The sequence below is a fragment of the Leptinotarsa decemlineata genome, unplaced genomic scaffold (assembly GCF_025532065.1).
Source record: "Leptinotarsa decemlineata unplaced genomic scaffold, Ldec_3_MD MMD2_tig00026328_RagTag_RagTag, whole genome shotgun sequence".
Taxonomy (NCBI): domain Eukaryota; kingdom Metazoa; phylum Arthropoda; class Insecta; order Coleoptera; family Chrysomelidae; genus Leptinotarsa; species Leptinotarsa decemlineata.
The window spans coordinates 15063527-15079477 of NW_027412688.1; the positions used below are offsets into that span (position 1 = coordinate 15063527).

Below are 15951 nucleotides of genomic sequence, written 5' to 3' on the forward strand. Positions count from 1 at the left end.
TATACCTTTTTTAACACTCGCAGGATGATTCGATGTATAGTGAAAATATCTATTTGTATGTGATTTCTTCCGATGTACATTTGTTTTGAAAGATAACGCTTATCCAGATTCGTTCATAAATTCACATCATAAATTAATAGAAAATAAAGAGTCAATTAAAAACCAAACGAACATACAAACAGCTTCACAAATTCAACAACATCCAACTCAACAATTACCGACTCAACATCCACCGACACCTTTCACAACTAACGTTATACCTTACATTCCAAGACTATTTAAAAAAAATAAGACGAATTGGAAATAGGTATGACGTTAGAATTACTTTCAGTGCATCATAAGTACTTTCAAAACAAAAAATACACTGAGATCTATACTCAAACATACAAAACCCAACAACACTGAATACCTTGTTCTTGTAATAAAAGTTACATTGGGGAAACCTCAAGACCATTGAAATTGTCAGAACACATTTCAAAATCAGATGGTGAACATCGAGTGGAATGGAATAGGACAAGAATGATTACCAATGAGCCTCACTCTAAGAGACGTAAGCTAAAAGAATCAGCGTATATTCTCATAACTGGAGAGAATTGCATTTCGAATAGCTCCTTAGAAATATACCGTAAGTAGGTAGGTAGGTCTAAAGTAAATAGGTTTATTCGACCCTCCACCGCAACCCATAAGAGTTTATTGTGGCTCATACCTATTCAAACTCGGCCAACCATACCAAATAGACCGTACTTGGCTACCCATTCTTTGTGAAAAATCCTTTGATTTTTACGCAGTAACTTATCGGGGTGAACTAAAAAGTTTGCCCTTCCACACTTGTATAAAATTCTCCATTATAATTTTTATATTTTTCAGATTGTGGAAGGTAACAAATACCAAAAAGAAATCGATAAAAAACTGATTTTCCTCCACAAAAAATGACTTTCGTTGAAATTATTACTATTATGTTATTTTCAGTACATTCGGAAACTGATGAATTTTATCCAGAAATCTATTCATCTCATGTGACTTTCTGACTTATTTGTGAGAAAATAGTCTTGTTATCTCGCTTGAAATGTTTAATTTGATTTTATCATTTTCAGGTATGGGACTTGGTCTTCTGGCGTCGGGTACATTTTTGATCGTCAACGACTACTTCACTACTAAAAAAAGCACTGCTGTTGGCATATCGATGGGCGGTACGGCAATCGGGCAAATGATTATGCCAACATTTATAGGAATGTTGTTGAAGAAGTACGGATTCAGTGGTACCACCTTCGTTCTCGGTTTCGTCAGCTACTCGGGAATCATTGGGGCCATTTTTTTCAAGGTGATCTTTTTTGTTCTGATTTGAAACTGATTCAGAAAAAAGAAATGGTTAAATCTATTCATTAGTACGATGTTTTATATTTGGCTCCTCGAAGATGAACTGAGATGATTCTTCATGAGGACCAGCTCCTTTCGACTCACCTTGACTTTCTTTTATACTAGAAGTTGGAAAAAACATTCTTATTTCGCGTTGAACCCCTTCTAAAAATTGTACCATATTTCCGATTCGACTTCAAAGCCATTTTAAACAACTGAAATGGAGTTTTGTGACGCCAAGTTCTTAATATGCTTACTCTCAAGGCCTCATCATTGGTCTTCGCAAGCATCTCAATCTGTTTACTCCAAAGCGAGGAGGAATTGGATAGTGATGTTTTTTTGCTGATATGATGATTGTCTGCGAAGAAAAAGTGACTTGGTTGACGGCTGGCGTGCTTTTGAAACGGACATTTTGATTTTGAAGAAAAAGCGACAGTTCCGAGCGAACTGTCCTTTATGATAGAAGAGATTGCAACTTCGCACGGTGCGCCCTCAGATGAGTGCAGGTTATTCTTTTGTGTAATTGAGGAGGATAGTGATAGACTAGAAAATACTGTACTTTATTTTGAAGCAATCAGCGGTAGGCATGCATTAGAATCCAAACATTTTGACACTTCAACAGCGGCAGATGTATTGACGTGTACCTAGAAATAAATGTTTGTAATGGAATGAAGATTTTTGGTACATAATATTCATAAATAATATCACAGAAGGTCACAAAAATCATATACTTTCCTGGCGTATCTGCTTTGAAGATGTGATGAAAAAAGTAACCTATGTCAAAAATAAAAAAACAATGATTTCGAAATTGTGTATAAAATTGTGAAAAGTTATACACATTTCAGTATCTTGCAAGCTGTCCATCCCTTTTATGGCGACTTCTTGAGTTGAGATGTCATCGTCCTCACTTACTTAGGCGCGTCCTTCAAGGACAGCTGAGTACAGCAATGCATTTGTGGTTCAACCTAGGCAGCATTGATGAAACATGACGTGTCGAAATGGTCCTGAATGTGTTGGGCTTGGGTTTTGGTTTTGCAGAGCCTATCTTCCACTGTCTTGCTGTGGAAGATAGAAGACGAATTTTGTCGGCGGTCGATGACAAAGCTTGGCTTTGCACTACTTCAAAATAATGCTCAGTATTTACTACTCTATCGCAATCCTATTCAATTAAATTGCATGCAGATGCAATGCTTTCATCGAACGGGAAAGTTTTTCTCGAAATTCTCTGTCGAACATTTTTACTCTCATTTCCCTAAAGCTCGAAAACCGCCATTCAGGGCAAATTTTTCGAAGACTACCCTATATCATCGTGTTGGCAACGAATCAATGTTTATTTTGATATATTCATCAAGGTGATAAGTGTGAATTATATGTATCGACTCACCTATTTATACCTGCCAAAACAAGAAAAAAAATAGCCTACCCAATATTTGTATACACCGAAAATAAAACAAATCGAATATCTCAACACATATTCATCGAGAAGAAATTCAAAAAAACTGGTCATTTTTCAATTGAAGGGGGACTGCTATCTATCATAATGTCAACCGTCATCTCTTCCTCCTCTTCTTGATAATAACCATAACTCTCAAAATTTGAATAGGGGAAGTATTTAGTGTGATACATCATTAAAAACGATAATTTTAGAAGGAAATTTACTAGGTGAAATTGCATTTTGGCGCCACTTTAGAGAAAAAAAAAAGTTTTTTTGAAGGTGATTGACAATGTTTCATGATGAATTTCACTAGTTCGGACTTCAAAAAAAAAGTGTCAAGTGACTCCACACATTTACCATAATATCAGACGTGTCCTAAATATATTCTATGATTTTCACTATAAGGGTTTTTGTAAAACCCTCATAGAATAAACTCTATTTTATTAGTTTTTAAATATGGATTTTCTTCAAGTATCGGCCAGTTCTATTCAATTACTAAATTTATTCGATCGGTTTAATTTTCAGTGATGCAGACTGTTTTTGTAAAGATTGGTATGAAATTTATTTATCAAACAAATCAGTGTAGTGTACTTTTTTTCATTTTCAAATAATCATAGATAGGCAAATGTCGTATCTGATTCGGAATTTCCACTATCATAGGCTCTGTTGGAGACTCGTCTATTGGTATGCCCGATGTAAGATCTGGAGCAGGTGGAACAAGATTCTTAAGTCGTGCCCCTTTAGAATTTTGCTTACTTTGTCGGTAACTGCATGCTTATAGGGAAAAAAGTTGTTGAATCGACATCGGGTTGTTTTTTGGGATTTAGATTGATCCTTTGCTTCGCAAGATGGTAAAGTCGTTTTGATGAAGAACTGAATGAAGTACTCTAGTTCCTTGAATCTGGACATTGTGTTGTTTGGATATGGTTTGGTTTTCCTATTTTTTTATTATAGAATACATTAATCAACTGTTGGAGCTAAAAATATTGCCAACCATACAAAAATTTCTTTCGACCAATTACTATATATATATATATATATATATATATATATATATATATATATATATATATATATATATATAAGATATATGCTATTCGTCTCTCAATAATTACAGCCAATGTTCTGTTGCAAAAAATGTGCAGGGACTAGTCCAGCTTCAGAAAATGGAAACGGAATGGATAATTCCTGGGACAGCAATGAGAAGCCTAAAAACCTTCAATTACAGGAGGAGGAAGTAAATCTGTTGAAGCAAAAAGAAGAGCCTCAAGAGTCTACTCAGGGGATATTGAAAAATGAAATAGAAAACCATTACAAGCAAATTGCCGTGGAAGTATCGAATAGTGAGTATAAAAGAATTCCGTTTTCATCTTTTGAACATTCGGAAAAGTATGAGTGGAGGAACGTATGGATCCTCATGATTCGTAGAAAGCCTGCGAGTTATAAATTTCAATCAAAAATTGACATTGCTTGGAAATAGGGATACATATTGGGATAAGCAGTAAGTAAGTTAAGTATGAAGTAACTTTCAGATACATACTGAAAGAAAAAGGTGTCTCGAAACAACTTCTTTCATTCCATTAGTCATTGACCCCAATGGACATATTGCCTAGTGTCAAACTACAAACATTCGTTATGTAATTGGATCAGATATCAATCACAGGATGGCAAAACAAATTCCACTCACATGGAACTATGGTATCCTTAATGACGGACATCCGATGTTTTGGAATGATATACTTGCCTTATAACTTCTTCAGCACGAATCTGTATACCATTACGAAATCAATCATTCAATTCATTCACCAAATTACGACTTTATGTCATGCATGAGTTAAATTTACTCATGTTATTGATGACACTACGTAATGACATTCATTCGGTTTATTTGATTTAATCCCAGCCATAGGAATTTTGTTTAAATTGAAAGGGGTATATTTTTTCAAGATTTTAATTTTTGGGAAAGAAAGCTTTTGGCCTTCTAGTTTTCCATCTATATTCCTTTATTCCTTTGTAGATATACTTACCATTCAACAATTCAACTCTGCTAGATCTAAACAATTAAAAATTATAAATATTTTCAATTTTGCCGAAATCGGATCTAAGAGGCCAAAATTGAATGAATGTTTTTCAGTGCCATTGCCTATAAATGAAATTTGTGCAAAAATATCTATGATATTGTGAATAATCGCAAAAACAACGTCATCAACATGAGTTCCCGCCCGCTCACGGACATAGAGGAATGTTTATAGAGGAAAGGTTTAAATTTCACTATTGCGCCAACATCTTTGCCATCCAAGTGAGCCATACAAGTGAGCCCCCTCACTTGTATGGACTACCCAAAATCCACAAGAAGGGTGTTCCGATCAGTCCGACAATCAGCTCCAGAGATTCAGCTAGTCCAAACTTCTCTAGATCTTTAATCCCAATATTACAATCATTACAATTTTTTTACCGAAAGGTTTAGACATTTCATTGATAAAAATTCCTATCGATGTCTCTCCAGTATTGCACATGCGCAATTAAGATATTTTGGAGTTGGCTCGCGAAAAATATGTCACTATTGTCTGTTTTCCACCACAAACAACCCACAAAAGTAACCACAGTGAGGATATTCGAAAGTTTATGCTTAATTGTGAAAGAATGCTGAATGCTTACGACATTGCTGAGCTTTCTGGTCTCGAATATCTTGAGAGCACTACAGGATAAATTGTTGTGAACGGAATTCGTGTCACTGGCATTTATCTGTTCAATCCGCAGGTTTTTACTGAAGTTGATTTTATTGCAGAAACATCATACATTAATCAACTACTTCTCTCGTTTGTTTGAAGATGCTTGACAATGTTTCGTGGTGCATTTCATTAGTTCGGACTTCCATTGTCTAATAGGATATGAGTTGATTTGAAATCCCTGAAAGAAAGAAAATTAAAAAAGGTTATCTGAAAAATAACAATTATTATACTAAGCAAAAACAAAACTGAAATTACAATGAAATAAAATACAAGCAACAACCAAAAAATCAAAAAAATTAAACTATTATCACGAGATGAAAATTAAAAAAATTATCAACAAGAAATGAAAATTAAAAATTATAAGATTCCAAACCCAGTTACTTTACGACGACTCGATAGTTAGTATCCACAATTGTCTTCGGGTGATAACTGGACTTATTCCTTCGAGATCTGACTATTGATAGGTCATTCGAGTGATTTTACCTATCCCCTCTTCCCTCTCTTCGCTTCATCGGTTTTATCGGGAGCTGGCTTTTTGACGGGAGTTGGTCGTGTTTCGCTTGATTAGAGGTTTTCATATGTTGCGTACTTGTACGCTACCTTGGATAAATGCGTTGTTGGACAACATATATGCGGTTTCTTTGAATTTTCTTTTAAACCAGTGTTCTTCCTTGTGGATGATTTCAGCTTGAGCCTACTTGATGTTATGTTGATGAGTCCAAACATGCTCTGCAATTCCTGATTTGCTAGTTTCTTTTCGCTGTGTGTGTTTCTTGTGCTCGGCAATGCAATCTTTCAATAGCCTCTTAATTTCACCAAAGTATGATTCTCTGCACTCTTAGGGTATCCGGTAAATGCAATTCTTGGAATCGCAGTCCGCGTTTGGTGGCCTGATTTTCGTGAGGCTGCTACGGCGAGTGTTCCCAGAGGTGAAGCAGTTTCTGATGTTATACTTGGACCCAATGCTTCTTATCCTTTCCGACAATCCTCTGAGGTAGGGAAATACAAGTACCGGTTGTGTCGGCTTACTTTCCTTGTGGAGCTCTTGCTGTCTTCTAGCGAAGCCTGTTCCATCATCACTTTGGAGTAACCATTCCATTGAGGGTCATTTTTAATGAAGTCTGATTCCTTTTCAAGACCTTCCTTTGTATTAGAGAGCCCGAAAGCACGGTCTAGTAGACTCTTGATGATTCCTCTCTTAATCGATTGATAGTGGTTGGATTCCTGGTTCAGACAGTGTTCCGTGTGAGTCGGTTTTCTACAAAGAATTGCCATTTTTAGACGTATTGTTAACGATGACCGACACTGAATGGGAAACATCTGTATATCGAAAACTCACTCACACGGGACAGAATCTGAACCAGGAATCCAACCACCATCAATCGACTAAGAGAGGGGATGGCGCCAGCAGTTCCCGAGGACAGAGATACAGTTTGTATATTTTATGATACCAATTATTCTAGCGACAGACGTGGAGAAGAGTGGATCCAGTGTCAGAGCTGTAACATGAGCTCATACCGACTGTGCAGGTCCTAAAGGCAAACATTAATGTGCGATTTTTGTCGTTGAGTTCAAATTTGCCTCCCAGGGTGCCACATAATCTACACTTGATCTCAAATTGTTAAATTGGCATTTTCTTAATACACTGATTTTTTTTTAATATTCCATAGTGAGTCACATATAGCCAAATGAATACGAAACCAGGGAATGTATCATTCAGATTTTCACACATTCCCACCTTCTCCTCTACAGTATATTACATTCAACTAACATACGAAAATTGAAGTAACTGAAGTAATCTGAAGTAACTTCAGATTACTCGGTGCTTAGAGTGTAATCAGTCTAGAATAAAGTAATAATTTAGATTATTAATATACTCACTCAATTACAGGCCAACTCGAATTGAATAAAGGAGAAGAAGAGTCTCTTCTGAAAAAGATTGTCAAATCCTTGGGCTTGGAACTTCTCCAAGACGGTTATTTCGTCTTCATACTCATTGGTTTAGGATTAATTTACGTTTCTACAATAGCATACAATGCCTTTGCCCGATGTTTCTTCAAGAAGAAGCCAAGTTATCATTGATGAGGACGACTTCTTGTATGACAGCCTTTTCTGCAGCTGATGTCTTAGGAAGATTTACTTTACCGGAGATCAGCAGGAGATTGCACTTGACCAACAAAAGCACTCTTATACTTGGGTGTATTTTCTTGAGTATCACCAGAAGTTGTAAGTTAATATATAATTTCTCTTTCAATACAGATAAATTGAGTTGACTACAATTCAATTTATCTGAATTACTTCATGGATATATTCAGATGATATTTTTTCTGATGCCCAACGGAAATCAGTAGAATAACATGTATTACTGATACCAAAAAACGCTAGTTGTAATATCGAAAATATTAACAAATTCAATAAATACTTCGCCAAATATTTGATTTGGCATGCTTACTGATACTACCCTATGCCAAATATTCTTCCGTCGATTAAGATAAAATAAAAAGTAACTGAAAAAAGGATAATAACGATAATAATTCTTTTTTCGAGAAATATAAAATGTCTATACTATGCAAAAAAGAACAACATATGAAAGATAAAAAAAAATTAACTAATTCACTCAAATGAAAATGTATGAAATATATGACACATCGATAATAGTTCATAACAAAAGGTATCCTTGGATGTTTTTTTTTTTTACATTTCGCTGACATTCCTCAAAGAATTTGGTGAATCATTACATGATTTAAAACTTTTACTGCTTTTCGTGTATATAACCTTCCACAATTTGAAAAACGAATAGAGCTAAATCAATAGAGAATATGCGGACTGAAAAGTAAACCCCGAAAAGTTACTGCGTTATATAAACCACTGAAGGTTTCAAGTAGTCAGTAACTTGTATTCATAAAGTTTGCCTACTAATTGAAAAATCAATTGAAAAAGTTGAATATTCATACATAGCCTTCTTTAGTGGTCAACCTATCGGAAAACTATCTTTTTTCGTTTACGAAACCTGAAATTCATTATAAAAAATTCGCTCCAAATTGTTATTGCTCTAATTCTTTTGACATACGTCAAAGAATAAAATGTCAAAGTTTTTTTATTATTTTACACTAAAAGAACGCCACCCACCTATGTCATTGTCACTTTTAACCGATTTATTGGTGCACCGAAGTTAAATATTATATTGTTCTGCAGCCAACCTCATTTTACGATATTTAACAAATAGCTTTAATACAGTTATCTACGATCGTGATTGTTTAAAACTTTTTGAAGAGGAATTTTATCCGCCTGGAACTATCAAAAATCTGTTTTTGATCCTCTAAACCATTGTTCACTCTGACTTTGCGACTCCGAAATGTAGTATTTCTACTTCACACGTTCTCCGTTAATTCTGTAAAGGCTACCAATAATATTTCATTTTCATGATCATCATTCAAATCTGAAGTTTTGTACGCACCGTTCAACCTTTTTTTAAGTTCCTATATTAAAAAACCTGGTTGATATCCACATCAGGCATACTTTTATCTCTTTCAAATTTTACTGAAAAATAAAAATAATCATCCTCTCCATGAGACAAAAACCAAGACACTGTGGTTTTTCAAAAAAGTTATTGTTTTCAAACATATGATATTTCTTAACATTGTAAGGTTCGATTCAACAAAAGCTGCATTTGAATACAGTTTTTTATTTTTCAAGATATTCGAATTATAATTTGGGACACGAATCTCTGTGTAATAAAATCATACCCAAATATCTAAATTTTATTGATGTGAACAAGTTTACTTGTTTTACCCAAAATTGACTTGAGATTCGAAAATACTGAAATCTTGTTAGTAGTGTCAATATAGGGACAAAAGTCAATTACACCTAAAAAAAAAATTCGTACATAGGCACATTATCTGAATTGTTAAACACCGAAAGACGGTTTTTATTTTTCACATTCACCATTTTCTATTTCAGAAACAAATGATCTTGAAAACTCGCTCTGCCTCCTATTTCTCTTTTTGTCGGTATGTATTCCCAAACCAATTGTTTTTTCTTTTTTTCTGTCAATTGAGTAATTATCACCAAAAGACGGTTTTTATTTTTCACATTCACCATTTTCTATTTTAGAAACGAAGGATTTCGAAAACACGCTCTGCCTCCAATTTATCGTATCTTTATCTTGAACCAATTATTTCTTTTTTTTTCTGTTAACAAACTCAACTCTTTGAAGCTCTTTTAAAGCTTTGAAACTTTTTTGATTTGAATAAATACACTTTAATGTTTTCTTTCGCAAAAACTTCTGAAAGTCATTTCATCCTATAAAATCCTTCAAAATCCATAATCCGTTTTCTAACTGAGTATCTACCTGCGCAATGAAATTAACTGATTCATCTTCTACATCTCTAAAATTTGGCGGAATGTTAACGGAGGCGGTTTGGTTTGCTAAAAGCTGTACCGTGTAACTGACTTGGCAGTTGATTTTTTTTTTGCGGGATTTATTGTTGGTTGCTAGTTGTGATTGCCGCCGTTTTTACCTTCATGTTGTATGCTATTCTTGAACTTTTCAGCATGGGATTCCATATTCGACTGAGGTCACCGCTTCTTTTTTTCTGTTGAAATTATCCGTGTGTTTCTGGATCTCTATTGACTTCCGTACCAGACGGCTATGGTGTCCCTGGTTGGGGGCAATGAGTTTCGTGTTTTCAAACCGAATCCTGTAGTTTCCTTCACTGAGTGCGTGTTCCGCCACAGCCGATTTGTTCGTTCGGCCTAGCAGTTTCTTTCATGCTCCTTCAGCTTTGGCTGAGGCTGAAGGAGAACACACCACATTCAAGATTTAGGTGTTCAATTTTCAACCTCAAGAAGCTAATCCACAAAACTTTCAGAAATCCTATATTGATAGAGTTTTTGACGCTCATACATTGAAAATTGTTATATAAATTGTTATAACATTTTTTGATATTTTTTTCGAACTGAATAAAAAAAGGCCTATAAGTTTTCACGATATTTTCAGTTTCATTTCTAGTTCGTTTCGCTTTGAGAATATTTTCTTGATCATATCATTTCATGATCATATCATTTCATGATCATTTCATTTTATGATCATTTTTTCATTAGCCCAATTGCAAACAACTGTATATGGCCACATAATGATAACTGAAATAATGTACTTGGTGATGACGATCTTGAAATTTTGAGGTGGGTGAGATGGCCACAATATCAGGGGGTTGATGTGCAGTGAACGGCGAACCGTAAATTCCACAATCAAAAGTACAATTACAGTGTTTGAATGAACATTTTTAATTTCGTCTTTTGTGGCTGATTGTGCCCGTCTTTTACAAAACTATGTTTTTGCATCTTCAACGTCCTTTTTGGTTTATTTGCTTCACGTCTCACTCAATTTCTTACTTCTTGTCTTCAAGTCCAACGCTCCGATTCGATAAATTTCTTCCCCATTATTGAATTAATCAGGAAAATGACAAGTAGCAAAAATCTCAAACAAAATATATTCAAATACACTTTCGACAAATCATAAATATGTAGATATTGTTCAAAAGGATCAAATAAGTCATAGTTCAATTTCATAAACGATCATTCAATTACTATAATATCTAAACATAAACGTGATAACACTTTTCTCTGCAAGTAACCAACCAAAACCAACTTCATACTTTGCCATGAGGATGACGACTACTATATTACATTGTTGCCATATCTGATGTAACTACTACATTAGTAGCGACCTTTTGCGTACATATGTACACTGACAATTATTATAAATATACTTATACTCCAAAAACTTCATTGTGCGATTTTCACGACACTTTCGAAACCGCAATACGTATTTTAGTATAAAATAGCTTTCTCAGGTGTGATTATACTCTTCCTCATTATTAAGCATCACAGATTATTTTTCAAATAATTGTCAGAAAGTGATTTTCAGGAAGAAACGAGTTTTATCGAAAAAATTACTGTCAAAATCGATTGCAGGGTTGATATTGATTCCATTCTTTCCCAAATAACTACGAAAACGAACCATTTACCAGGTCTGTGCTGTGGTGAACCCACCAACAATATCGTTCGTTTTTTCGAAAAGATACATTTGGACGTGTCTTACAGAACACATAATAATTTAAGCAAATTCATTAAGAACAATAAAACAAAATATCAGTGTCGGATAGATAGACCAAAAATGGAGGAACTTTTTCTAAATAATAAAAGAGAATACGGATAGTTTCTAGAATGTGAAAACCAATTCCAAATTTGCAAACAATAAACATGGGCTGAAAAGTCACGGACCTTAGAAAGAAAACGCGTTTTTGTTTGTTCAAAATTGGCTATATTCATAAATGTAATCTTCATCAAGAGCCACACAATCATTCCAGCGCCGTTTTAATATTGCAGAACCACTTTTGTAGAACGATTTATCTTTTGCCTCAAAATAGACCTCAGTTTTAACAATAACATTCGAGGCGAACTTCTTACCGGTTTGCGAACAGCCAGTAGTCGCTGGGAGCCAAATCAGGCGAATATGGTGAATGTGGGAGCAATTCGAAGTTCAATTCATGTTGTTTTGCCATAGTTTCAATTAACTTGCGGTGTTTTGATGAAAAAAGGTTTTTTTGCGATATGCGGTCGTTTCTTTGAAATTTCGGCCTTCAAATGCTCTAATAACGCTGTACGATATTCACTGTTGATGGTATTTCCCTCTTCAAGATAATCGATGAATATTACACCACGCACATCCTAAACTACCGGCCGTAACCTTTGCGTAGCCGATTGTTGTTTTTCTGTCACTTTGGACGAGGTTTACACTAGTTGCTTTCCACTCAGATGACGATCGTTTTGATTCCGGTGTGAAATGATGGATCCATGTTTCATCCATTGTTACATATCGACGCAAAAATTCCGGTTTGTTATATTTAAATATGGTCAAACACTGCTTAGTATCATCAAGACGTTCTTGTTTTTGGTCAACAGTGAGCTCGGACAGCACTCACTTCGAACACGGCTTTCTGCCGTGTTCGTATATGCTCATGCAATATAAAGCCAAATAATCTTTTGAAATCTTTACAATGTTAGCTAACTCATGCTACTTCACTTTTCGATCATTCAACACGATTTTGTGGATATTTCTTTTTATGTTTTCTGGTGGTAATGCCTCGTTTGGACGTCTACTGCGATCTGCATCATCAGTGTCTCTACCACCACGTTTGAAGTCAGCAAACCAACGTTTAATCGTTGTTTCTAGAGCGGAGTAATTAACACTTTTCAAGACATTGCTTCGCTTGAACGGTGTTTTTCCCATCAATAAACTGTGTCAAATCAAAACACGAAATTGTTTTCGATCCATTGTTTCGAAAATAACAAAAGTAGTGTTTAACCTCGAATATGACGTGCGGCATTTGGAAGTGAAATGTTTGAAATTCAATCTTTTGGAATGTTTGGATTGAAGAATTTTGAAAATTTACTTAACGACCCAATAGAATATAATACTTTTTCATTTTGTGAAATTTGGTTCATTACATGTCCAGTCAATGTATTTGTAAAATTTAATTTCTAATTTTTTAATTTCAAATTAGTTCATACTTAAGTAAATTCATCAGTCATCAAGTAGGTAGAAGGCCATATGATTCAGATTATTATATTATATAAAGAATAAGTTAGGTAGAATCAGGTTAGTATTACCCCGGAACCACACATTGGGGCCAGTGTTGGCGCCAACGTTGGGCTATGTTGGCGGTATTATTTTTGAAAGCATCCAGACATTGGAAGTTATTGAAGCCAAGCTTAGTTAGTTACAAGCAGAGCCAACATGTCGGACTTGTTGTGTATAGGACTGTTGGATTCCATAAAACTGGTTCCGCTTGATGAAGCTCCAAAAACAATAAAACGTTTTCATTTGACCACATTCTCCTTTGGTGACATTATTTACTTTAAATAATAATAAAGACGACGCGTACTTTCACTTCGCAGACTAAACAAGTTGAAAGACGATTTATTATGCGCCATTGTGTGACCAAATACACAAACATTGGGACAAATTCTCTTTGATGTCTCGTCAAAAAACCGACACAAAACGGCCAACTGCCAACGTTTGAGCCAACGTTGGCGCCAACAAACACCAACACCATAAATGTCGATCCACACATTGGACGAGCGTAGTTGGCGCCAACATTGGCCCCAATGTGCGGTGCTGGTCTTATACAATATATACACGTCTGAGAAGCTATTGTATAGTGAAACACGTGTTGGGGTTTCGTGAACTGTTCAGCAGATTTTCGTCCAATTCAATCACATATTTCAAACAAAATAACTGATAGTAATAGTTATAGTCTTTTGAGCAATTCATGAATTACTACCTGTTTCAGCTCTGGTGGAACTGGAACAATTCGAATATTTATGTGCAGTGTCTTTCATAGTGGGATATTTTCGAGCTATTGCAGTTGTGAACCAAAATCTTGTGATATCAGAATACATCAGCAAAGACAAGTTACCATCCGCTGTCGGTCTCAATATGGTGATGAAAGCATTATTAACTGGAACCTTTGGTCAATCCTTAGGTGAGTAAAAACTCATTGTGGTTTGCTCATTATAACAAGAATTGGCAAAATTATTGAACTAGAAATAGATTCAACTATACGTTACTGAACGGCTGTTCGTCGATTTTGAACTCCTTACCAGAGGCAGGGAGCTGCGGAACGAAATTTGCCAAACCAAAGTCGAATAGTGCGTTCGTTAATACTATCATTGCCAAATGCCTAGTTGATTTTTTGGTCTGTTTCGGCAGCGCAGCGCTTTGGTTCATTTTGAATTCATATCACATCAAATTGTAATAAGCTGAAGAAAGGCAGGAAAAAATGAACAGCATCAAAACAGGTAAAACTTTTGAAACAACGTAATAACTTGGTTAGCGAAACGCGCATAGGGTGATATTACTGTTCTGATGTGCGAAAAGTGTTTTCACTGAATTCATTTTACACCAGAAGTTTTGATTCTATCTATCATTTAATAATTCTGGAAAAATGTGATAAAGTGACACTTTAGCGCTCAACTTCAATTTGATTATTGAGCCTCATTTGTACTGGAGTTTTATCAGAAATTTTCTGTATTCTTCTCTGAATTGTTTTGAATATTTGTGCATAGGAAAAAAATCCACTTTCCAATTCTGTCGATTATTAACAGAAAAGACTGAGAAGGCCTGATTTATGATCTTTTTTATGAGCAATATTTCCCTTCAAATTCTGCTGAAAGGCATAAATCTCATATATTTAATTATTTTTTCCAGGTTACCTGAAAGATCAATTCAGTTACAAATTTTCTATACATGTTTTGGACATTACAGTAGCTACTGTTACAGTAATGTGGCTGATGGAAGCATTCATTCGACGTATGAGGACTTCGAAGAAACAAGATATGCCAACAAATGAGATAGAGAAAGAGATTATATAGATATTTAATACATGCCTAATGGAGACTGGTTATTACCCACAAAGTGCAGAACATAGATAGATGTGGACCATATGGATATTAAATATAGAGAAGCCAAATTTTCATTAGAAAATTAATTCTTATTTTCTGAAAAAAATATTGTTAATCGTTTACATTTTGTGGGAATATTTGAAATTGTTTTCTAAAACAGATTCGAATTCTGTTCGTACAATGCAAAGTGACTGGTTTGGTATGATATTCTAGGTATGATTGTAGTATCCTGAAATTGATAGTTAATTGTTATAATCAATACACTTTTTGTATCGAGTTTTCACAATTTATTTGTTTCAACTAACCTCTTTCTGTATTTTGATTGGATGATGAGTCAAGGTAGAAATTCAAGGTATAGTATGATACAAATATATGCGTTAATAGTGATAATTTGTACAATCGAATGGTATACGAGTGTAGTGGTTTCACTAAGTAACACATAAATTAGCTACTCAATGAAACAATATTTGAAAATTCCCCAAATAGGTCGATAATAATAATGAAACTGATGATAATGTTAGTGATGATAATTATACTTCTTCATTTAACAGGGAGGCTGTAGACTTTTTTGGAGTTTGGTTCTGACCAGCGCAACCTTAGGTTAAAAAAATCATAATTATAATAATATACTTTGTATTCGTTTCTGGGTGGAACAAGGCCACTCGCAAGAGGCATAGCAGTGGAAAACAAGTATCAGCATAAACTCAGGTCGGGACGACCGGAATATCTAACATAGGTCATGGCGTCTTGCGTTTTTTCGTGCATGTGCCTTGGTCCACCAGTAAAAGATGATGGAAGTACTACCATTTGTCCCAGCTGATTTGCTTGAGTATCTTGCCGTCCAATTGCATCTTTTAAATGAATATAATTATCTGCGCGCAATTTAGCTTGATTGTTTTTTATGTAGTTCAGTCTTTCAGTTTCTATTTTTGCGTATTCATCTATCAAATATTAACTAGA

General features: G+C 34.9%; 1 protein-coding gene across 1 annotated transcript in view; it reads left to right on the forward strand.

Moving 5' to 3' along the window:
* Nucleotides 1–15268, forward strand: part of LOC111510205 (uncharacterized) — an 86337-nt gene extending 71069 nt beyond the window's left edge. The window contains 6 exon segments of the mRNA XM_074182526.1: nt 1095–1321; nt 3909–4134; nt 7415–7564; nt 7567–7749; nt 13881–14072; nt 14798–15268. Of these exon segments, the coding sequence (XP_074038627.1) occupies nt 1095–1321; nt 3909–4134; nt 7415–7564; nt 7567–7749; nt 13881–14072; nt 14798–14961 (1142 nt within the window). The 3' untranslated portion in view covers nt 14962–15268.
* The last annotated feature ends 683 nt before the right edge of the window (nt 15269–15951 follow it).